Source organism: Ceratotherium simum, chromosome 8, assembly GCF_057802395.1.
Source record: "Ceratotherium simum simum isolate JZ-2026a chromosome 8, ASM5780239v1, whole genome shotgun sequence".
Classification (NCBI taxonomy): Eukaryota; Metazoa; Chordata; class Mammalia; order Perissodactyla; family Rhinocerotidae; genus Ceratotherium; species Ceratotherium simum.
This window is the reverse complement of record NC_141907.1, coordinates 73040569-73063881: the sequence shown is the minus strand read 5'-3', so window position 1 is coordinate 73063881 and position 23313 is coordinate 73040569. Positions and strand designations below refer to the sequence as shown.

Here is a 23313-nt window from a genome sequence, read left to right as displayed (position 1 = left end):
GCTTTTCTGAAAATTGACAAAATACCTTTTGGCTGAAGAATACAGAAATATATAGTACCTTATAAGGTATTATATGTTGTCCAAATTAAGTTGTCTTATTTTGAATTCTCTTGAGACCCACTTTGGCTTAGCTGTGGGCAGACCAACTAAATTCAGGTAGTCTAGCTTTTATTCTTTTATTTTTTCAGAAGTAAACAGCCTCACTAAATGTTTGTCATTACCAAAAGTTTGGCTCATTTTGGTTGGGTAAAGGCTGAGTTTAGAATTTGTGCATTGTTCTTACTCTATTCTTTCTTGTCCTGCTATTTAAACACTTGTTTGCTGTTGAACACTTCCATGTAAAAAGAGGCAAGGCACAATAGCCGAGAAGTAGAAGCAACCCAGATGTCTATCGATGGGTGAATGGATAAACAAAATGTGGTGTATACATACAAGGGAATATTATTCAGCCTTAAAAAGGAAGGAAGTCCTGTCATTTGTGACAACATGGATGAACCTGGGGGACATTATGCTAAGTGAAATAAACCCACAAAAAGACAAATATCATATGATTACACTTATTTGAGGTATCTAAAGTAGTCAAATTCATAGAAACAGAAAGTAGACTATTGGTTGCGAAGGGCTGGGAGGAGCAGGAAAAGGGGAGCTTAACAGCTACAGAGTTTCAGTTTTGCAAGATGAAAAATTTTTGGTTTGTTTCACAACAAGGTGAATATACGTAACACTACTGAACTTTTCGCTTACTAATGGTTATGATTATAAATTTTATGGTATGTGTTCTTTACCACAATAAGAAAAAAAGAAGAGGCAAGGAGCTGAAATTTGAGTTAGTCAAGTTTGCTACTCGAAGAAACTTTTCCATAGCATTCAGTGGGCTAAGGTTTAGAATAAAGCACATGTATCTGTATATAGTACAGAGCAAAACAAGAGTGAGATGGTCATCTTTTTCTTTACATTTTCACCAGGTTTTAACTAAGTTTCATTGGACTCTTGCCAGTTTATAACAGACTGCCAGTTACCATGAAGCTGGGCATGATATCAAAACAATTTCTTTCAAACTATTATAAAGATGATTTTGAGACTCCGAGCTGTTTTGGTAACCCCCACTATGCATCTCTACCGAGACCTGAAAATGGATTGATACTATAGCAAGGGAGGACCCAAGTTTTCCTTTATTTTCAGTAACATGACATTACAGGATGAAGTCTTGGCAATGACCATGTGTTCCTTGGTATTTATCTCCCCACAGACCTTGCCAGTGTTTTTTTCAGCCCATTGGGAAGCAATGGAAGAAAATGAGTATTCCTTCTTATTGGAGATGCAGTGTGTCATATATGCTGTTTATTCTGATAACGGACAGGAAGAACATTGAATATATTCTTTACACGATATTTTATACTATATAAGCACATGGTCCATTTATGTACAAAGAGGAAATTAACTTTTTCTTGCCATTAACACTTATTTTTATATCACCTTTATTGAAATATAATTGGCATATAACATTTGTACATTTAAGGTGTGCAATGTGTTGATTTGATATATATTGCAAAATGATCACTACCCTAGCGTTAGCTAACACCTCCATCATGTCACATAATTACCTTTTCTTTCTTTGTGGTGAGAACATTTAAGATCTATTCTCTTAGCAACTTTCAAGTCTATAATACAGTATTTTTAACCATAATCACCATACTGTACCTTAGATCCCCAGAACTTATTCATCTTATAGCTGAAAGTGGAAAGTAACTTTTTAACTAAATTGAAAAGGAACTATAAAGATAACTTCTGCTTCCAAAAGTTTTTTAGTTGCAAAGTTTTTATTTCTTTCTATAGTACTAGGCTCTGTTAGAGATTTAAGATAAGTTAGGCAGATTCCCTGCCCTTCAGATACTCACAGTGTGATGGAGAGAAATACCTTCACAGCAAATTATGATACAAAACAGACTCGAATAAATGCTGTGATAGAAGATTAAATGAATTCTGTGAGAATAAGGAAGAAGTTAATTCAGATGGAGTGGGGGGTACAACTTAGTTGAAACTTGGAAGATAAATAGACTTTAGTAAGTGAAGAAGAGGAAAGACTTCTCTAGGGGAAAAAGAGAACATCATGAGTGGAAGCTCTGAGATTGAAAATGTATTGTTATGTCACTGGACCCTAAGGTGCAGGGGAGAAAATGATGAAAAACAAGACTAAAATTTACTTGAGGCATTCAGACCACTAACAATCTGACACCAATCACTTTTGGTGGACATAAAATTTGTAACCAAGCCCAGGACTAGATTGATATTCCCTGTTAACAATGACTTCAAAAAATTTCTGTAGGTAGGGCCCTACAATTAATCCTTTAAATGGAAAGTGAGGTTTTCCCTCCTGCTTTAAAATGAGAAGTTGTCCTAAAGTTGAGTGTCTACAGAATCCTCATATTTTATTACAGTTGGTAGAACTCCTACACATACAGTCACCTGCCCTTCTGTTCACTCACTGGTGCTCGAAGGTCGTCAGTTGTCTACACTCACCCCAACTCATCAGTGTACTTCTTCAGACAAGTAGAATTACAGAAATGGAAGAGATCCAAGATACCATTCGGGATAAAACTCTGATTTTGAAAATGAGAAGATTTCCAGAGAGGTTAAGTGCCCAGATGACAAATGTAACGTACAGAAGCAGTGCAAGAGCACAGTCGCTCTGGCTCTGAACCCCTTGCTCTTCCCAGTCTACAGCACAGCAAGGAAGCGGCAAGGGGCTTACACCTCTGTACACGAGCCCCACTTCCCTCTGCATGTCTTTTCTTGTCATATTTTAGCTTTTCTGTCTAATGCAGGTTATTTGAAACTCCACAGATTGCCTGGCTGCTTCTGGGTCTTACAATTTAACAAGAGTTGAATGGAGTTGTTAACCCATCAGTGTTAAAATCTATTGCTTTAACATCAGCTACATCCTTGTATAAAAATGAGAGTAATGGAAAATTTCTCTCAGATTTTAAATTAGGGCACTCCTCCTGACCCACAATCTGTTAGATCCTTGCTATTTGTGACCCTTTCAGATAAACAGTATGTATCTTCGAGAGGCTGACACTGTTACTCTCTTTTAATTCTAGTAGTGGTCTAGAAAAACTGCATCCACCCCTTTACCGTCACATCAGTATTTTCCTTGCCTCTATACTATTGACAGCTTTCCTATAGGACACCTAAGGAAATATTTTCTTGTAATATAACATGGCAAAGTTTTTGAGAACTCTTGAAATGACAATAATGATATTCCAATCTTAATGTAGTTAAGTATATCAATTAATTTCTATTTGATTTTTATCTGTGTTTAATAACCTTAAGAATAACAGTCAGTTATTTTTCACTGTTTTGTTCAAAACCATGTATCTAAAATAGCTTGAAACATATCTAGTTCTCCAGTATAAAATTTTTAAAAATTACTTATCCACTTAAATGATCGGTAACTCAATGTCAAACATTTGGATATTTGAAAATATCTAAATAATTCATGTAAAGTTTTCCAATTTATCCAAAATATTATTATATAGACATGGTTGAGTAGTTGTTGATGTAGTAGTCTAGAACATTCATTTAGGAAGTGTTATTTTCTGTTAGTTCCTTTGAATAGAAAAAGACGAACTCATCAATTGGATTGATAAGTGGCACTGTTTATAAAATCTGCAATGTGAAGGGAAAGAAATGAAGCTGACATATGTAATATAAATTGAATACCTGGAAATGCCAACATCGGTAGTTCTTAGGAAGAGAAACATTGCCTAGGGCGGAGCCAGGTACAAAAAAGAATTCTGGAATTTTTGTTTCCACTGCCTCACCTCAATGCCAAGAAACATTAGGAGCTTTATTATTGAATGTTATTTACTTATTTATTTTTTTGTGAGGAAGATTAGCCCTGAGCTAACATCTGTTGCTAATCCTCCTCTTTTTGTTGAGGAAGATTGGCCCTGGGCTAACATCTGTGCCCATCCTCCTCTACTTTATTTATTTATTTTTTTTAATGATACTGGGGGGTTAACAGTATCATTCTTTTTTTTTTTTTTAATTTTATTTATTTTTTCCCCCAAAGCCCCAGTAGATAGTTGTATGTCATAGCTGCACATCCTTCTAGTTGCTGTATGTGGGACACGGCCTCAGCATGGCTGGAGAAGCGGTGCGTCGGTGCGCGCCCAGGATCTGAACCCGGGCCGCCAGCAGCAGAGCACACGCACTTAACCGCTAAGCCACGGGGCTGGCCCGCTCCTCTACTTTATATGTGGGATGCATACCACAGCATGGCTTGATAAGCGGTGCGTAGGTCTGCACCTGGGATCCAAACCTGCGAACCCCTGGCCACTGAAGCAGAGTGTGCGAACTTAACTGTTATGCCACCAGGCTGGCCCCCTTGAATGTTATCTTTTAAAAAAAATCTTCCAGCTTTTCATTTATACTAAATTTTAATTCATAGTGTATAAATGAATATAGGTCAATCACAATAGATTCATAGATAGGACAGTACACACTTGGAAACTTTTACACCTTTTAAAACGGTTATTAAACCTGGCCTCCAGTGATTGCTTTCAATAATAGATTTTTTTATTTTGCAAAGAACAACATAAAGCAGTATGTCCCAGCGTGTCAACATTTTTTAATTGCAAAATAATAAGGACATAGTATTGGCATGGAATGTATGTGGACAAAATTGGGCAGTGTGATCTAGTGATAATGCCGTTGGGTCCGTTCAGACCCAGGTGAGCAATCATATTCTAAGGGTGCTGATGAACCAAAAGATGACAGTCCAAAGAGAAGCTGCAAATGAAGTATCGCATCACTCTTTACCTACTTATGCCTTTTATTAATGACTTAGGTTAAGACATAGAAGATTTTATGTGTATAAAGGTAGTCAATGAAACAAGGCTGAGAAGGATAACTAATATGTTGAATAGCAAAGTTAGAAATAAAAGATTGAAGAAGACTACAAAAATATTAGTCATTTCTTTTTATTCTATCATAGGTAGGAAAAATGGATGGAGACTTAGCAGACTGATATATGCAGTGAATAAACGTTTAGTCTTGATCTTTGATTCTCAAGAGAGATCAGGACTAGAAAGACATAGTTTAATGGCAATTCCTATGAAGAAGGTGAGAATTTTAGCTAATTGCAAGTTCAGTGTAGACCAACGGTGTTACTGTGAGAGCTAGAATCTTACTCTGCATAATAAAAAGCATTGATGTGATTATTTATAGTTTGCAAGGCACTTTTTTTAAAGTTGGGTTTCTTGAGGTACAATTTACATAGTGTAAAATACATCCACTTTAGTGTAGCGCAGCGTTCTGAGTTTCGACGACTTCCTGCAGTCAGAACACCACCACCGCAATTAGGGTATGGACCATTTCCTTCAATCCAGACACTTCCCTCTTGTCCCTTTTAGTTGACCCCTCCCCTTCTCCCAGCTCCTGTTAACCATTGTTTTCTGACCACATAGTTTTGCAAAGCATTTTTCACATAACTTCTTAAAATTTAATTCTCACAAGATCTCTTCAACGTGGATATTACCAACGTGTCTATTTTATAAATGAAGAAACTAGGTCTCAGTTAAGCAACTTTCTGAAAGCTACACTATACAAGTAGTGGAGCCAAGACCTGAACCCTCACTTTCTAACAGAATCCTGAATACATCCATTGACTCTTCCGCCTAGCCCCTTTCTCTAGGATCCCCACCCACTCTTCTCTGCCTTGTTCAGTCACCTCCAAGTGGATCCTATATTAGGAGCCAGTATTTAACTTTCACGGTAACATACTAGAGGAGAACCTAGAGCAGTGTTTCTCAATCTTTTTTATATTATCATTCCCCTAAGGAGCCTTTATAGATTTTTTTTCCCCTAATCACACTGCCCCCCAATTAAATTTTAACACCACAGATATACTATATATCTGTGTGTGTTCTGTATGTATCTATACTTTATATATAAAAAGAGTAAGTTTTTTTCACCCTTCCCCCAAGAACCAATTTGCCCCCATTGGGGGCAGTATCACCCCCATTGAGAATGCTTAGACTAGAGCAATAGTCTTCATCTGTTATCCCACCTGGCATGCATGACACATGACCCTTGAGTGAGTATGAAATACATGCAAGGTTACATCCAAGTTTTTACAACACTAAAAATTTTAGAGTAAATAGCATGGTAGACTTTTGGCATGATGTTCATGAAAGCATCTTAAGAACATGTAGATAAGTAAAAGCGGTTTAGGGTAACCTTCAAATATTATTTAACAGGATAAGTTCAAGTATGGCTAATCTAATTTTTAAAATAATTTTTTAAATGTTGGCTTGTAATCTAGATCCAGACTTTAACATATAATATTAATAAGATAAACAAGGTAGTTCTACTGAAGAATATACGTTAATCTTATTTTTGTTAAATGCTGCAATGCGTATCACGTATAGCTTTCACTTTTGGTTAATGTGAATGATTATTGCAGATGTATCTTGCCTCATCACTTTATCTGCCTTTCATCAAGCAGTCATAACTGAAGAGTCTTGATAACCACATGTCATTGTCCTCTTTTGCCTTATGTGCAATGTAGAGGCAGATGTAGTCCTTACTTTTTTGTGTGTGTGGTAAAATACACCTAACATAACATTTTACCATCATAAACATTTTTAAATGTACAGTTCAGTGGTATTAAATACATTCCCATTGCTGTGCAACCATCACCAACATCCATCCCCATAACTCTTTTCATCTTGTAAAACTGAAACTCTATACCCATTAAACGCTAACCCCACCACATCATCCCAGCCCCTGGCAACCACCATTATACTTTGTCTTTTTGCTTTTGACTATTCTAAGTACTTCATGTAAGTGGAATCATACAGTATTTGTCTTTTTTATGACTGGCTTATTTTACTTAACATAATGTCCTCAAGGTTTATCCATATTTTGTAGCATATTGCAGAGTTTTCTTCTGGTTTAAGGGTGAATAATATTCCATTGTATGTATATATCACATTTTGCTTATCCATTCATCCATCCACGGACACTTGAGTTGCTTCCACATTTTAGCTGTTATGAATAATGGTTCTATGAACATGTACAAATATGTGTTCTGGACCCTGCTTTTGATTCTTTTGGGCATATACCCAGAAGTGGAATTGGTGAATCATATGTTAATTCTATTTTTAATTTTTTGAGAAACCGCCATACTCTTTCTCACAGCAGCTATACTCTTTTACAGCCCCACCAACAGTGTACAAGAGTTCCAGTTTCTCTACATTCTCACCAACACTTGTTTTCTGTTTTTTTTGTGTGTGAGGAAGATCAGCCCTGAGCTAACATCTATGCTAATCCTCCTCTTTTTGCTGAGGAAGACCGGCTCTGAGCTAACATCTATTGCCAATCCTCCTCCTTTTTTTTTCCCTAAAGTCCCAGTAGATAGTTGTATGTGATAGTTGCACATCCTTCTAGTTGCTGTATGTGGGATGCGGCCTCAGCATGGCCAGAGAAGTGGTGCGTCGGTGTGCACCCAGCATCCGAACCCGGGCCCCCTGTAGTGGAGCGTGCACACTTAACCGCTAAGCCACGGGGCTGGCCCTTGTTTTCTGTTTTTTTGATAGTAGCCATCCTAATGAGTTGGAGGTGGTATCACATTGTAGTTTTAATTTGCATTTGCCTAATGATTAGTGATATTGAGCATCTTTTCACGTGCTTATTGGCCGTTTGTATATCTTCTTTGGAGAAATGTCTATTCAAGTCCTTTGCCTATTTTTGAATCAGGTTTTTTTTTGTAGTTGAGTTTTAGGAGTTCTATATATATTCTGGATATTAACCCCTTATCAAATACACGATTTACAAATATTTTCTCTTTCTGTGGGTTGCCTTTTTACTCGATTGATAGTGTCTTTTTTTTTTTTTTTTTTTTGGTGAGGAAGACTGTCCCTGAGCTAACATCTGTTGCCAGTCGTCTTCTGTTTTGTATGTAGGGTGCCTCCACAGCATGGCTTGATGAGCAGTGCATCTGTCCATGCCCCGGATTCCACCCTGTGAACTCCAGGCTGCTGAAGCAGAGTGTGTGGACTTAACCACTAAGCTACCAGGTTGCCTCTGATAGTGTCTTTTGATGCACAAAATTTTAAAATTTTTATGAAGTCCAATTTGTTTCTTTTGTTGCCTGTGCCTTTGTTGTCATATCCAAGAAATCATTCCCAAATCCAATGTCTTAACACTTTTGTCTTTTGTTTTCTTCCAAGAGTTTTAATGTTCTAGATCTTTGATACATTTTGAGTTAATTTTTGTATATGGTGCTAGGTAAGGGGCCAACTTCATTCTTGTGCATGTGGATATTCAGTTGTCCCAGTACCATTTGTTAAAAAGACTGCGCTTTTCGCATTGAATGGTGTGGGCACCGTTGTCAAAAATCATATGACCATATATGCAAGGGTTCATTTGTGGGCTGTCTATTCTATTTCATTGGTCTATATGTCTGTCTCTATGCCAGTACCACACTGTTTTGATTACTGTAGCTTTGTAGTAAGTTTTGAAATCAGTAAGTGTGAGTCTTCCATTTTTTGTTCTTTTTCACGTTTGTTTTGGCTATTAGGGCTCCCTTGAGATTCCATGTGAATTTTAGGGTGGGCTTTTCTTTTTCTGTGAAAAATGCCATTGGAATTTTGATAGCGATTGCATTGAATCTGTAGATTGCTTTGGGAAATATACACATTTTAACAATATTAAGTCTTCCAATCCATGAACATGGGATTTGTTTCCATTTATTTATATCTTCAATTTTTTTTTTTTTACCAGTGCTTTGCAGTTTTCATTGTACAAGTCTTTCACCTCCTTGGTTAAATTTATTCCTAAGTATTTTATTCTTTTTGATGCTATTGTAAATGGAATTGTTTTTGTAATTTCCTTTTCAGATTATTTGTTGTGTATAGAAAAAACAATTGAGTTTTGTGTGTTGACTTTGTGTACTGCTACTTTGCTAAATTCATTTATTAGTTCTAACGGTTTTTGTGTAATCTTTAGGGTTTTCTTACATATAAGTTCATGTTATCTTCAAACAGAGATAATTTTTCTTTTTTCTTTCCAATTTGGATGCCTTGTTTTTCTTCTTCTTGCCTAATTGCTCTGGCTAGAGCTTCCAGTACTGTATTGAATTAAAGTGGTGAAAGTGGGCATCCTTGCCTTGTTCCTGGTTTTAGAGAAAAAGCTTTCAGTCTTTCACCATTGAGTATCATGTTTGCTGTGGACTTTTTATATATGGCTTTTATTGTGTTGAGGTAGTTTTCTTCTATCCCTAGTTTGTTGAATGTTTTTTTCATGAAAGGGTGTTGAATTTTGTGAAATGCTTTTTCTGCATCAATGGAAATGACCATGTGGTTTTTTTTTCCTTCATTCTGTTGATGTGGCATTTTACATTGATCAATTTTTTGTGTATTGAACCATTTTTGCATTCCAGGGATAAATCCTCCTTGGTAATTCCTTTAATATGCTGCTCAATTCTGTATGCTAGTATTTTGCTGAGAATTTTTGCATCAATGTTCATAAGGGATTCTGGTCTGTAGTTTTCTTGTAGTGTTTTTGTCTGGCTTTGGTATCAAGGTAATGCTGGTCTCATAGAGTGAGTTAGGAAGTATTCTCTCCTCTTGAGGTTTCTGGAAATGTTTGAGAAGAATTGGTATTAGTTCTTCTTTAAATGTTTGGTAAAATTCACCAATGAAGCCATCACGTCCAGGACTTTTGTTTGCTGGGAGATTTTTGATTACTGATTCAGTCTTCTTACTAGTTATAGGTCTATTCAGGTTTTCTATTTCTTTGTGGTTTAGTCTTGGTAGGTTTTGTGGTTTCTAGGAATTTGTCCATTTTATCTAGGTTATCCAATTTGTTGGTGTACAGATATTCATAGTATTCTCTCATAATCCTTTTTAATTCTGCAGAGTTGGTAGTAATGTCTCCTCTTTCATTTCTGATTTTAGCAATTTGAGCCTTCTCTCTTTTATTCTTAATCCATCTAGCTAAAGGTTTGTCAATTTTGTTGATCTTTTCAAAGAACCACCTTTTGGTTTCACTGATTTTTATTGTTTTTTTATGCTCTATGTCATTTATCTCTGCTCTGATCTTTATTATTTCCTTCCTTCTGCTAGCTGTATGTTTAATTTTTTCTTCTTTTTCTAGTTCCTTAAGTTGTAAAGTTCAGTTTTTGATTTGAGATCTTTCTTGTTTTTTAATATAGGTGTTTATAGGAATAAATTTCCTGCCCAACTTCACTTTGCTGCATTCTGTAAGTTTTAGTTTGTTGTGTTTTCATTTTCATTCATCTCTAAATATTTTCTAATTTCCTTTGTGACTTTTTCATTGATCCATTGATTGTTTAAACGTGTTGTTTAATTTTCACAATTTTGTAAATTTTCTAATTTTCTTTGTTATTGATTTCTAACTTAATCCCATTGTGGTTAGAGAAGATACTTTGTAAGACATCTGTCTTTTTAAATGTATTAAGACTTAATTTGTGACCTAACGTATGGTCTATTCTGGAAAATGTCCCATGTACACTTAAGAAGAGTGGGTATTCTGTTGTTGTCAGGTAGAATATTCTGTATATGTCTGATAGATCTAGTTTGTGTGTTGCTTTTAAAGTCCTCTATTTCCTTATTTTCTGTCTGGTTGTTCTGTCCATTGTTGTGAGTGGGGTAATGAAGTCTCCAACTACTATTGTAGAACTGTCTATATCTCCCTTTAATTCTGTCCATTTTTCCTTCATATATTTTGATGGTCTGTCATTATGTGCATGAATGTTTATAGTTGTTATATCTTCTTGCTGTATTGAACTTTCTATGTGATCTTCTTTGTCCCTTGTAACCTCTTTTGATTTAAAGTCTATTGTGTCTGATATTAGTATAGCCACCCTTGCTCTCTTTTACTTACTATATGCATGGAATATCTTTCTCCATCCTTTTACTTTTTGTGTGTGTGTGCGCGTGTGAGGAAGATGAGCCCTGAGCTAACATCTGTCACCAATCCTCCTCTTTTTGCTGAGAAAGACTGGCCCTGGGCTAACATCCGTGTCTGTCTTCCTCTGCTTTGTGTGGGACGCTGCCACAGCATGGCTTGACAAGTGGTGCGTTGGTGTGTGCCCGGGATCCGAACCCCTGGCCGCCGCAGCGGAGTGCATGCACTTAACCACTCCACCACCAGGCCAGCTCCCCATCCTTTTACTTTTAACCTGTTTGTGTCTTTAGATCTCAAGTACATCTCTTGTAGACAGCATGTAGTTGGATCATGTGTTTTTATCCATTCTGCCAGTTTCTATCTTTTGATTGGAGAGTTTAACCCATTTATGTTTAAAGTAATTACTGATAAGTAGGGACTTGGTCATTGAGGTATTTATTTTCTCTATGCCTTATAGCTTTTTGTCCCTCGTTTCCTACATTACTATTTTCTTTTGTGTTTAGTTGATTTTTTGTAGTGAAATGTTTAGATTCCTTTCTCATTTCCTTTTGTGTACATTCTATAGCTGTTTTCTTTGTGGTTACCATGAGGATTACATTTAACATCCTAAAGTTATAACACTCTGATTTGAATAAACACGAACTTTACTTCAATAACATACAAAAACTCTGCACCTTTACAGTTCCATTGCCACCCTTTTCAGTTGTTGATGTCACAAAATTACATCTTTATACATTGTGTGCCCCAAAACATAACCTGATCATTCTTTTTCTTAGAGTTTTAATATATTTCTTTTTTTATTGAGATATAATTGACATATAACATAATTAGTTTGAGGTGTACAATATAATGACTTAATATATGTATGTATTGCAGAATGGATGTTGAATTTTGAATCAGTAGATGCTTTTTCTGCATCTACTGAGAGCATCATATGATTTTTTATCTTTCATCTTGTTAATGCATTATATCACATTGATTTGCAGATGTTGAACCATCTTTGAATCCCTGGAATAAATCCCACTTGATCACAGTGTATGATCTTTTTAATGTATTGTTGAATTTTGCCAGCTAATATTTTGTTGAGGATTTTTGCATCCATGTTCATCAGTGATATTGGCCTGTAATTTTCTTTTCTTGTATTATCCTTGTCTGGTTTTGATATGGGAGTAACTAATAATTCTTTTAAATGTGTTAGTCTCTTAAATTATGTAGAAAACAAGATTTGGAGTTACAAACCAAAGTTACAGTATTGCTAGCTTTTATACTAATAATTTATCTTTGCACCTTAAATGTATGTCTCAAATCATGTAGAAAACAAAAAGTGCAGTTACAAACCATTGTTAAAATAATACTTGTATTATTGCCCGTGTACTTACCTTTATTGAAATCTTTATTTTTCCATATGGCTCCAAGTTACTGTCTAGTGTCCTTTCATTTCACTGTGCAAGACTCCCTTGAGCATTTCTTGCAGGGCAGGTCTAGTGGTCACTAACTCCCTAAGCTTTTGTTTATCTGGGAATATCTTAATTTCTCCCTCACTTTTGAAGGACAGTTTTGCTAGATACAGGATTCTTGGTTGACAGTTTTTTTTTCTTTTAATTTTTTTTTCAATATATCAGTCATATGGCCTCCAAAGTTTCTGATGAGAAATCTGTTGATAATCTAATTGAGGATCCCTTGTATGTGATGATTTGTTTCTTTCTTGCCACTTTCAAGATTCTCTCTGTCTTTGTCTTTTGAAAGTTTGATTATAATGTTTCTTGATGTGGGTCTCTTGGGAGTCTTTTGAGCTTCTTGAATATTTATATTTATGTCTTTCATCATGACATTTTCAGCCATTATTTCTTCAGATATTCTCTCTGCCCCTTTCTCTCTCTCTTCTGGGATTCCGACGATGTATATGTTGATCCACTTGCTGGTGTCTCACAGATCCATTAGACTCTGTTTGCTTTTCTTTGATCTTTTTTCTTCCTGTTCCTCAGACTCAGTAATTTCCATTGTCCTATCTTTATGGTTACTGGTTCTTTCTTCTACTTGTTCAAATCTGCCGTTGAATCCCTTTAGTGAATTTTTCATTGCAGTTATTTTACTTTTCATCTCCAAAATTTCTTTTGGGGTTCTCTTTCTCTTTATTGATATTTCCATTTTGTTCACACATTATTTTCTTGACGTTTATACAAATCTTGAGTTTTTTGAGCATGTTTAAGACCGTTGTTTTGAAGTCTGTCTAGTATATCTGCCATCAGGTCTTTATCAAGGACAGTTTCTACTGATTTATTTTTTCCTTGAATGAGCCATACTTTCCTGTTTGTATGCTATGTGATTTTTTGTTGAACAGTGGACATTTGAATCTAATTATGAGATAACTCTGGAAATCAGATTCTCCTGTTTCCCCAGAGTTTGCCGTTTTTATTGTTTTTGTTGATTGTTTTTGTTTTTTTTATTGATGTAGACTGTGTTTCTGCCAAAGTCAGCCTGAAGTGTAAACTTAAGGTCTTCTTGGGTTTTTTTGAGCCTTTCCTTGGGTATGTGTAATCACTTTCTAATTTTCTGCATATACGCAGTCGTTTTTGAATGTTCTAGTGTTTAGTGTCTGGCTCCTGAAAGAAGGAAAAAACAAAACATCAAAGGGGGGACTAAAAGGGTGCCAGCCCTTTAAATCTCCTAGAAGTCAGTCCAGCCAAAAGAGAGGTACTTGCAACAAGGGACGGGGATGCAACAACCATGGCTGCCCACCTCTTGGCACCTTAGAAGCAACAGTCAGCATTCAGAGCACTAATCCTCAATATTTGGAGGACAGGGTCCTTTTTGCCTATCCTAGCTCCCACAAACTGTGTGTAAGCGACTCTAGGAACAGGGGCACAGCTGCTTGCCCTGTGGCTGGGGTACGGGATGAGTGGCTGCCACTGTGCTAAGAGCTGAAATTGACCAAAATGAACTGCAATTTATCTTCCAAGCCTTCCCCTGGAAGTTACAAGCCTTCAATAGTCTCTAGAGTTCCGAAATAGTTACATCGGACAGATTCTGCCAGTGCAGTTGTTGTCTAGGTGGGGAGACAGAGTCATGGTGCTTCCTGCCCCATCATCTTCCTAGAATCCTCTCCTTACCTTTTTTCATTTTTTTTGCCTTGTTGGTTATTTAAAAATCAGTAAATTTAAAATTGGTAAGCTTTTGTGAATGGAAATAACTGTATCACAGAAAGTTATAATTCTCACAGCTGTTTCCAACACAGTGCTGCTGAAAAAGGCCTTAAGGAAAGCGTGGGTCCCATCACTTAACTAAAACTTGACCCTTTCATCTGACTAAAGAAACATATGATGTCTCAATCATTTGAGACATTGAGATTAAATTTGTTATACGGAATACCTCAAATCTAATTTAATTTCTAAATAAGCAAAAATGTGAAAAAGTTTCTACTTTGTTGTAACAGATGACATGCAACAAATATATCTCAAAACTGGCTGCGACTCTGTGGTTGAGAAAGGCTGGTCCTCAGAGGATGAAACTAAATAGATAAATTACCTACCCCAACACACCTAACATGTAATGATGGAACAAACATAGGATAACAGCCATAGATGTTCTGGTTCAAACAGGAGGGAAATTAAAGATAAAAAGAAGTCACTGGCCAATGGCAGTTCTGCTATCTGTCAGGCAAATGGTGGGAATCTCTTGACTAGGTTTCAAGGGCTGGGAATACTTCTCCATGGGTTTCAACTTCGCCCTCTTGGTTCTTGGTTCTTTTGTTTTTCACAAAAGGCAGCACGTGTTTGTAGCTGAGTAGTTTTATCAACCTGCTCCCTGCAAATAAAATTTGGGGGATCCAACAGCCTCCTTTCATTTTGTACCATTTCTGTCCCTTTTGTTCCAAGTTGGCAGTGTTTCTGCTGAAACAAACTTCTGAAAAACTTACAAGTCTTCGGTGGATTTCGCTAGAATTTACTCCATTAGAAAAAAGACACATTCACACATCTTTTCAAAATAATCCATTTTCTATCTCAGGTTCATGTTAAGATGGCTGAGGGGCAATACCTTTACAGGCTCTCTAGTTTGATTCAAAGGATCTGTGAGACATGCCCTCAATCATCCGAAAGGGACCTTTGTGTGACTGAATAATCTCAGCTTCTGGTCTTTCTGAGGTTTTAGCAAGAGGTTGTGTAGTCACACTTGCAACGTTTTCTATCCACCCTGCTTTCCTGACATTTAATTTTAGTGTCTTGCCATCTGTGGAGTCAGAATTTCTTAAATCAAGTCTTATTTCCTTTTTACTTAACAGTTCTTATCTCAATTTCTCTCTCTCTCCCGGATTTTACTGTAAGTGGCAAGAAGAAACCAAGTGGTACTTTCAAAACATTGCTTGGAAGTCTCTTGAACTGTGTATCCAAGCTTGTTGCTTACAAGTGCTGCTTCCCACATAACTGCAGGATACAGTTTCACTAAGCTTTCTGCCAACAGAACAAGGATCTCCCTTCCTCTGGTTTCTGGTAACATGTTCCTCATTTCCTTCTGAGCTCTCACCAGCAGCATCTGTAAAGTCCAGATTTCTACTGATAATCTGTTCAAGGAATTTTAGGCTTTTTCTCTCATGCTACCCAAATTCTTCCAGTCTCCTCTCACTATTCAGTTCCAAAGCCACTCACACATTTTAGATATTTGTTGTAGCAGCACCCCACTTCCAGGTACCAAACTCTATATTAGTTTTCAACTGTTGTGTAACAAATCACTACAAATTTAGTGGCTTAAAACAACAAACATTTGCTATCTCATGCTTTCCGTGGGTCAGGTGTCCAGGCTCAACTTAGCTGAGTCCTCTGCTCTTGGTCTCTCAATGCTGAAATCAAGGTTATCAGCTCGGCTGCATTTTCACATGGAGGCTTGAGTCTAGGGAAGAATCTGCTTTCAAGCTCATTCAGGTTGTTGGTGGAACTCATTTCCTTGCAGCTGCATGTAAGGACCCCGGGTTCTTACTGGCTGTGAGCTGGAGGCCTTAGGTCCACATTGGTCCCCTGCCGTGTGGCTCTCTCACAGGCCCTCTCTGAGTATGGCAGCTCATTTCTTCAAGACCAGCAGCAGAATCCTCACCCCAGTGTGCTAAGACTGAGTCTCGGGTAACGTAAGATGATCGTGGGAGTGACGTCCTATCACCTTTGCCTTTTTCTGTTGATCAGAAGTCACAGGTTCTGCCTGCATCGAGGGGAGTACAAGAGTGTGACTCATTTGGAGTCACCTTAGGGCATGCACCCCAAAGTTGTATAGTAGGCTGAATAACGTCCCCCAGAGATATCAGGTTATAATCCTTGGAAACTGTAAATGTTACCTTATTTGGTGAAAAAAAAAAAAAGGGACTTTGAAGTTGTAATTAAGATAGAGATCTTGAGATAAGGGGATTATCCTGGATTATCTGGGTGGCGCTAAATGCAATCACCTGTATCCTAAGAAAGAGGCAGAGGGAGATTAGACACATACACAGAGGAGAATCCCATGTGCAGACAGAGCACAGAGAAATTTGAAGGTGCTTAAATTGTGAAGGCCCTGATTGAAGATTGAAGTGATGCAGCCATGGCCGAGGAATGCTGCCAGCCACCAGAAGCTAGGAACAGACTCTCCCCTAGTGCCGCTGTAGGGAGTGTGGCCCTGCTCACACCTTAATTTCTGCCCAGTGATACTGATTTTGCTCTTATGGCCTCCAAAACGAAGAATAGATTTCTGCTGTTTTCAGCCACCTACAGCAGCCACAGGAAACTAGTACAGATGGATATTGATACCTCAGTGTTGCTTTTTTAATGCATTTCACTGATTACTCAGTGATGTTAAGTATGTTTTCATAAGATTATTGATTGTCCAAGTGTTTTCTTCTATGAGTTTTTCAACTTGTGTCCTTGGTCTCCTTTTTTGTTTTTTTGTGGTTTTTTTTGGTGAGGAGGATTAGGCCTGAGCCAACATCTGTTGCCAATCCTCCTCTTTTTTTCTTTTTTCTTTTTTTTGCTGAGGAAGGTTGGCCCTGGGCTAACATCCATGCCCATCCTCCTCTACTTTATATGTGAGACGCCTGCCACAGAATGGCTTTATAAGCAGTGTGTAGGTCTGCGTCTGGGATCCAAACCTGCAAACCCCAGGCCACCGAAACGGAGTGCACAAACTTAACCACTATGCAACTGGGCCGGCCCCCTTTGTCTCCTTCTTTTTAAATTCACTTTCTTATTGATTGGTAGGAATTCTTTACATAGTCTAACTACTAATCCTATGTCAGTTTCCATATTCCTGAAGAGATGTTTATCTTCTAATCTGTAGCTTATCTTTCTACCTTATTCATGGTATCTTCTACATTCAGAAGATTTTTTTTCACCTTTTTTAATTATGGAAATTTTTAGACATACTCAAGAGAGAATAGTGTCATAAATCTTCCATGTACCCATCACTCAGCTTCAACAATTATTAGTATTTTTCCCAGAAGTATTCATCTTTTCCTTTAAGTTTTGTAATATTTGTGCATTATCTAAGAAATCCTTAAATAATGATTGTGTTGCTAGTATTTATGTGGCTATTTCTGTCTTGATAAAACACTCATTCTTTTTGTCATAACACTTGTTCTTTTTTTACTTTAACTTTTATATAAATGTTACCTTATGTGTAGTAAGTTCTAATATATACAAAGTAGTACTGCACCTAAACCTTCTTCCTGAACAACATGTACTTTTCTTATTCAGCACCAGCTATTGATTCGGATCTTGGGAACTCGCCAGTTGTCGCAGCAACATCGTATGTGTCACCATAGAGCTTGTTGAAAATCCCATGTGTCCTTGTAAGAAGGCTAATCAATCATTCAGGAGATGTCAAAATATAAGCCTGAGTCAGCTGTGCTGGCATTTTTGTTTTTCCAAAGTAATTCCTCTCAATTTTTTCCCCTTTATTTCTAGTGTGCCACCTGGGCTTGAAGGCATGAAAGAACAAGACCTCTGCAACAAGATAATGGCTAAAATACTGGAGAATTACAATACCCTCTTTGAAGTGGAATATACAGAAAATGATAACCAGAGGTGTGAAAGCCGGGCCAGGCTTATCATAGTAAAAGTAAGTAACTTTGGTACTTAATCTTCAGTAAAGTACCAAATTTGTGATTGATGGTTCCTTGCTGCTATAAAAATTCTCTCTAAAGCACTTATATGAGCCCAGTGCTGTGGTCGATTGGGCGTGCCACCTTTTTATGAAAGCCTGGTTACAGCAGAGATACATGCTGATGGCTGTGTTAAGGAGTGCTAACTTACTGACTAGGTTGCAAATTCCTGAAGATAATATTACTGTGTCTTTCTGTCTCTCTTGTGTCTGGCACACTTTCAAATTCAACATCAGATTTTAAGTCCCATATAGGTAGTCCTTGGTAACTATCATCAGTGAAGGAGAGTCTTTTAAAAACCTATAGAGTCCTGGACAATACTATCTAAATCTTTTTATACGTTGGCTGATAATTTATAACATGAATGCATTATTAGGTGAATGCATATAGATCTCTAGAGACTTACAGTTGAGAGTCAGAGGATAAACGTCCAAACCAAGTCCTCCAGATGTGGGAAAAGAGAGAAAGTGTCTTATTTCTTGCTCATTTGTATTGAGGTAAAGCATAATGGAACTGATACGGGAGGTTTCCTCAGGAGGTGTCCTGAGACTTATCAGATTTACAGACCGCACTATACTCTTGTTGATTCATATGGCAATGAATGATAAAACCAGAGGCACTTGGTTTGGGCATTGAAGGAGTGTTTTCATCTCTTCCAGTGGAGGCCATGACTTTGAAGAAGAAATAAAAGGTAATGGGTATCAAGTAGCACCCTACCAAAACAGTGAAAGAAGACCCAAACTAGGTTTTCTTAATTAGGGCTTACGCTATTAATACAACAGACTCCCTATGAGGGAGAGAACATCTGAGAGGAATGCTTTTAGCAGGAATCTTGCCAACCTGATAAAGAGAACCTTAAAATGAAATTTGAGGGAAGGGAAGAACAATGCTCAGATAAAATGATAAAATGAGATACTTGGGAGAATATCAAGTGTAACCTAAGGTGGAGGTAACATGGTAGCTGAGAAAATGTCAGTGATTCACAAGAGAAAATAAGAAAAAAAACCTCTCTTATATTAGTTTTGCTCCCCCCCAAATTAAAATACGTTATTTTTTAAATGGAAAAAAATCTACCTTAAGTTTGTACTTTGCAAAGGGTCTCTTTTTAAAATATTAAAAAATGGTTGACTTTGTTCCAGCTGTACCTTTGATAGGCACTTTTTAACACTTGTGCCTTTTAACAGGGGCTGATAAGATAATAAGGTAAACCTAAAATATAAAGAAAGTATTTAGATAGATACTAGATAAATATGATCTCCTAGGCAAGAGATACCTGCTGAGATACAGACAGTTGGTGGAATACGCATGGGAGGTTATATGCTGTGCAAGTAAAATAACACCTGTTGAGCTGTGTGGACGAGTGCCCTGCGTGGACGTGCTTGAGCTACTAGCCTAAGCACGGTGGAGAACACAGCATGAGAGGACAAGGCAAGACACACAAACTGATAATACTGTTGGGAGCCAAGTACAGGAGTCTTAGGTGGATGAGTATGACTGCTACTCTCCTGATGCAAGTCTCATATCTGGCCTAGAGTCAGACAGATGTCCTGATTGGAAACTACGTGTCTGTACTCTGAAGCATCATTCTGCTAATATTTGGTGCATTTTTCATATTGATCTTGCTGATAGTCTCATTTCTGAGATGGTAGATAATGCAACAGGGGAATGTGATTTTCTGGACTTAGTTATAACTAATATGGATGAAATGGAAGTTATGGAAATCATTTTAATGAGTTGTGCCAGTGCCATTTTAGAGTCCATAATAACGAAGAATATGCTAGTCACAGGTAGATATGTAAACCTGGACATTGTTTAGAAAGCAAATTTTTTTTTTAAATTCCTAAGGTCATAGAAATGTTAGAGATAAACCAAAAGGCAGCTGGATTAAAAAGGATGTGGGAGGCTCACAATGAAATCATTAACAGATAGAAAAGTAGTAAAAATGGAAGGGTAACTAAAAAAACCAAATTCTCATTCTGATCATTCTCATGAGCTCAGCTTTTAGAAGGATGTGTACCAAAAGAGGAAACAGGCACAAAACAAGTGATAAATACACAAGAGTGACCAAGACATAAAACGTCTGAGCTGAAAAGAGCTTAGGCTCATGAAAACTTCTGAGATATAGAAAACAACTTTTAAGAGGAAAAAAGACTAAATGTATCCACTGACATGCCTCTGTGTAGCCCAGTGTGGGAAACAGTCAGCAAGTGTTGACTGAAGTTTCTCCTGATATCCTTGTGGGCTAAATGGAGATTTGGGGCCCAGACAAATAAACATTTGACTGTATTTGGACTTGGATGAAGAACTTTGACCAGAGTGTTAGAATGTGGATTGATGTTAACTTCAGGGGAGGTCTCTACTTTTGTTTGCGTTGTTTTCAGTATTTTCATCATTGACTTGAATGAGCACATATTTAGCACATTTGCAAGTGAAATAAAACTGGCACAACAGGCCAGATATTGGTAGCTGGGTATGTAGACCAACCAAAGTGGAGTGTGTGTGTGTGTGTGTGTGTGTGTGTGTGTGTACAGCCATTTCCCTCTCCTTCCTTGCCTAAAAAAAGTTTTATTTGGGCCTGCACCAATGTGCTGAGGTCAACGGGCCCCTCCCTCAGCCCCCAAAGGATGGATGAATCATAAATGGTCTATTATACCATCCTCTTCAGCCAGTGCTTGACTTAAAGGTTGGCTGTGATACAGTTCTGGCCAAGGAGATGTCAGGGAAATTGTGCTGGGAGCAGAGTGCCTCTGGGAAAGGTTTTCATCCCTATTACAAAAAAGAATGATTTACGAGCTCAGAGCTTTGGTTGCCCCTGGGTGGAGTTGGAGGTGGCGGCAGTGGTGATGACTGACCAGGAAAGCGTCCAAGGGGCTTTCTGGGGTGATGAAAATGTTCTGTAGGTGTACACCAGTGTATGCATTTGTCAGAACTCATTCAACTGTATACTACTTATGCATTTTACTGTATGTAAATTATTGTTTAAAATTTTAATTAAAATAAGAGAGAAAGAAAGCAGGCTTCCGAGTCAAGATGCCCACCCCTCCCATCCTGCTTTCGGATGTTTCATGTACAGGTACAGTGCTTGGAGCTGCTGCCACCATCTTTTGCCCTTGATGAATGTATCACTGACACACTGAGGTTGGCAGCTAAAGGAGGAAAAAGGCTCAGTTCCTTACCACTGTTGATCCAACCCTGAACACGTGTATTGCTGGGCTTCTAGTTGCATGAGGGAAATAAATTCCTCATAGTATAAACTACTTTTAGTGGAATATTGTTTCTTGCACCAAACGCATCATATCTGATACAATCAATATAATTAGAAAGTCCTATACTTAGGTTCATAAAATGATTTACACAAATGATTTACATAAAATGATTTACACCTCCTCCAAGAGGAGACCAAAATTAATAATAGTTAAATTATTATATAAATAAATTAATTAGAATCATCCATGGGTTTTAGTTAATTCCTAGCACGATATGAGATGTCAGCGTGATGTGATTGCCAAAAACCCCACAAATTCATTCACCCAGTACAGCAATAGTATCCAGAATAGAGAATGTGTCTCAACGCCCTTGGTGTAGGTCAGGCAGTATCTGCACTATCATATCTGACTCTGAGAACTACGTTCTGACTCGCCTGACAATCACCACTGGTCCTCATTTATTCTCACTAAATATATGTTTGCCTGGGTGACTATCTTTTGCTTCACTTACCATGCTGCTGATGACTTCTAAATCATAGCTCTAGCCCCAACCTATCAGAAGAGCGGTAGAGCCATGTTTCCCGCTACCTATAAAAAGCAATACTGGTACCTCACATTGCTCACACCCAAAACATCATCTCCAAAACACTGTCTGTGTTCTGTCCTTTCCAAGCTTAGTTTGCCAGCCCCCCGCCTGCCAAGCTAGAATCTTGAGTTTATCCGTAATTAGTCCTCCTTTACCATTCCCACTGGGACTCGTATTCTATCTTAGACATATCTCTTGAAATGAGTGTCTTGTGTCCACCCACCACCACTGCTTTAGGTCAGGCCCTTACCACAGCCACACAATTTCAATCTGTTCTCTCCCACTTCCAGGCTCACGCCCTTCCCACCAGTGACAGAATGATGTTCCTAAAACACAAACCTCATAACATGTTCCTGCCTTGAGTAAACAGATATTTTGCTGTTGTTGTTTTGCTTCCCACCCTTTTGCTGACATTATGCCATTAAGACTCCTTTACTTGGAATTTAGGCCATTTACACTCTATCCCCAAACCAAACTTTTGCCTTGAATGAATGAGTACTTGAATGAATACTGAATGGTTGTCTTCTTCCTATTTCTTGGGCCTGTCTTCATTCTCCTTTGAGGACTTTTCCTTCTTAGAATTAAATATTATTTCCTGGGCCATTCTTAGGTCTTCATTCCAGAGTTCTGCCTGGCAAACCACACGTACATATCCAACTGCCTAGTTGTCATTTGCATCTGCATGTCCCACGGATTTTCTCCTCATCTTTCCTTGCCCTGGAAGATCTAATGCTCCACTGGATTCTGGGGCTTCATGAATGGCCCATTTATCTATACAATCGCTCCAAGTTGGTGTCCATCAATCACTAAAACCTGTTATTTCTGCTTAAGTATCTCTCAGTCTCTCCCACCCTCATTAGTGCTTCCTCATCGCCTCTCATCCAGGCAAGAGAATTCTACACCTGCCTCATTATCACAGTCACCTGGTGACCCAGACTTACTGAGTCAGAAACTCGTGGCAGAGCTCCAAAACCCGTATTTTAAAAGGCTTCCTTGGCAATTTTAATAGCCAGATTTGAGAACTGATTGATCCTTGGGAGACTACCGCAATAGCCTTCTCATTGGTTTCCCTGACTCTAGTCTGCCCTTGACGCCATCTTCCCTCTTCTGCTGCCGAAGTTACTCTCTATCATGCAAATATGAACATGTCACTTCCCATATCAAAATTCTTCAGTGGTTCCTCTTCACCTATCCCTGTATTATAAAATCTAAATCTTAGCGTGACAAACAAGGCTTTTCATGATTTGAACTCACCCTAACTATTTACACTTCTTTTCTGCCGCTCCCTCGCATACATTTGATTCCCCAGAAGTCATTGATTGACGTAGCGGTTGAAACCATGTGTTTCAGGCCTCATGCTTGTCAAGCTAGTGAGCACAGTGCTTGGCATTGAAAATTCCTTGAAGTCAATGTCTAGACTCTATTTATTTTACTGAAAATAATGTCTATGATCATAATTTGTACAT

The 23313-nt window shown here is 37.8% G+C and overlaps 1 protein-coding gene across 11 annotated transcripts in view; it reads left to right on the top strand.

The window, feature by feature from the left end:
- Positions 1-23313, top strand: part of FAM13A (family with sequence similarity 13 member A) — a 346516-nt gene that overhangs the window by 117060 nt on the left and 206143 nt on the right. For all 11 annotated transcript variants that reach the window (XR_015552950.1, XM_087434589.1, XM_087434588.1 and 8 more), the window contains exon 5: positions 17859-18012. Coding sequence is in view for 10 of the 11 variants with exons in the window: in XM_087434589.1 (XP_087290715.1) it covers positions 17859-18012 (154 nt within the window). In the remaining variant the exon portion in view is untranslated. The remainder of the gene's footprint in view (positions 1-17858; positions 18013-23313) is intronic.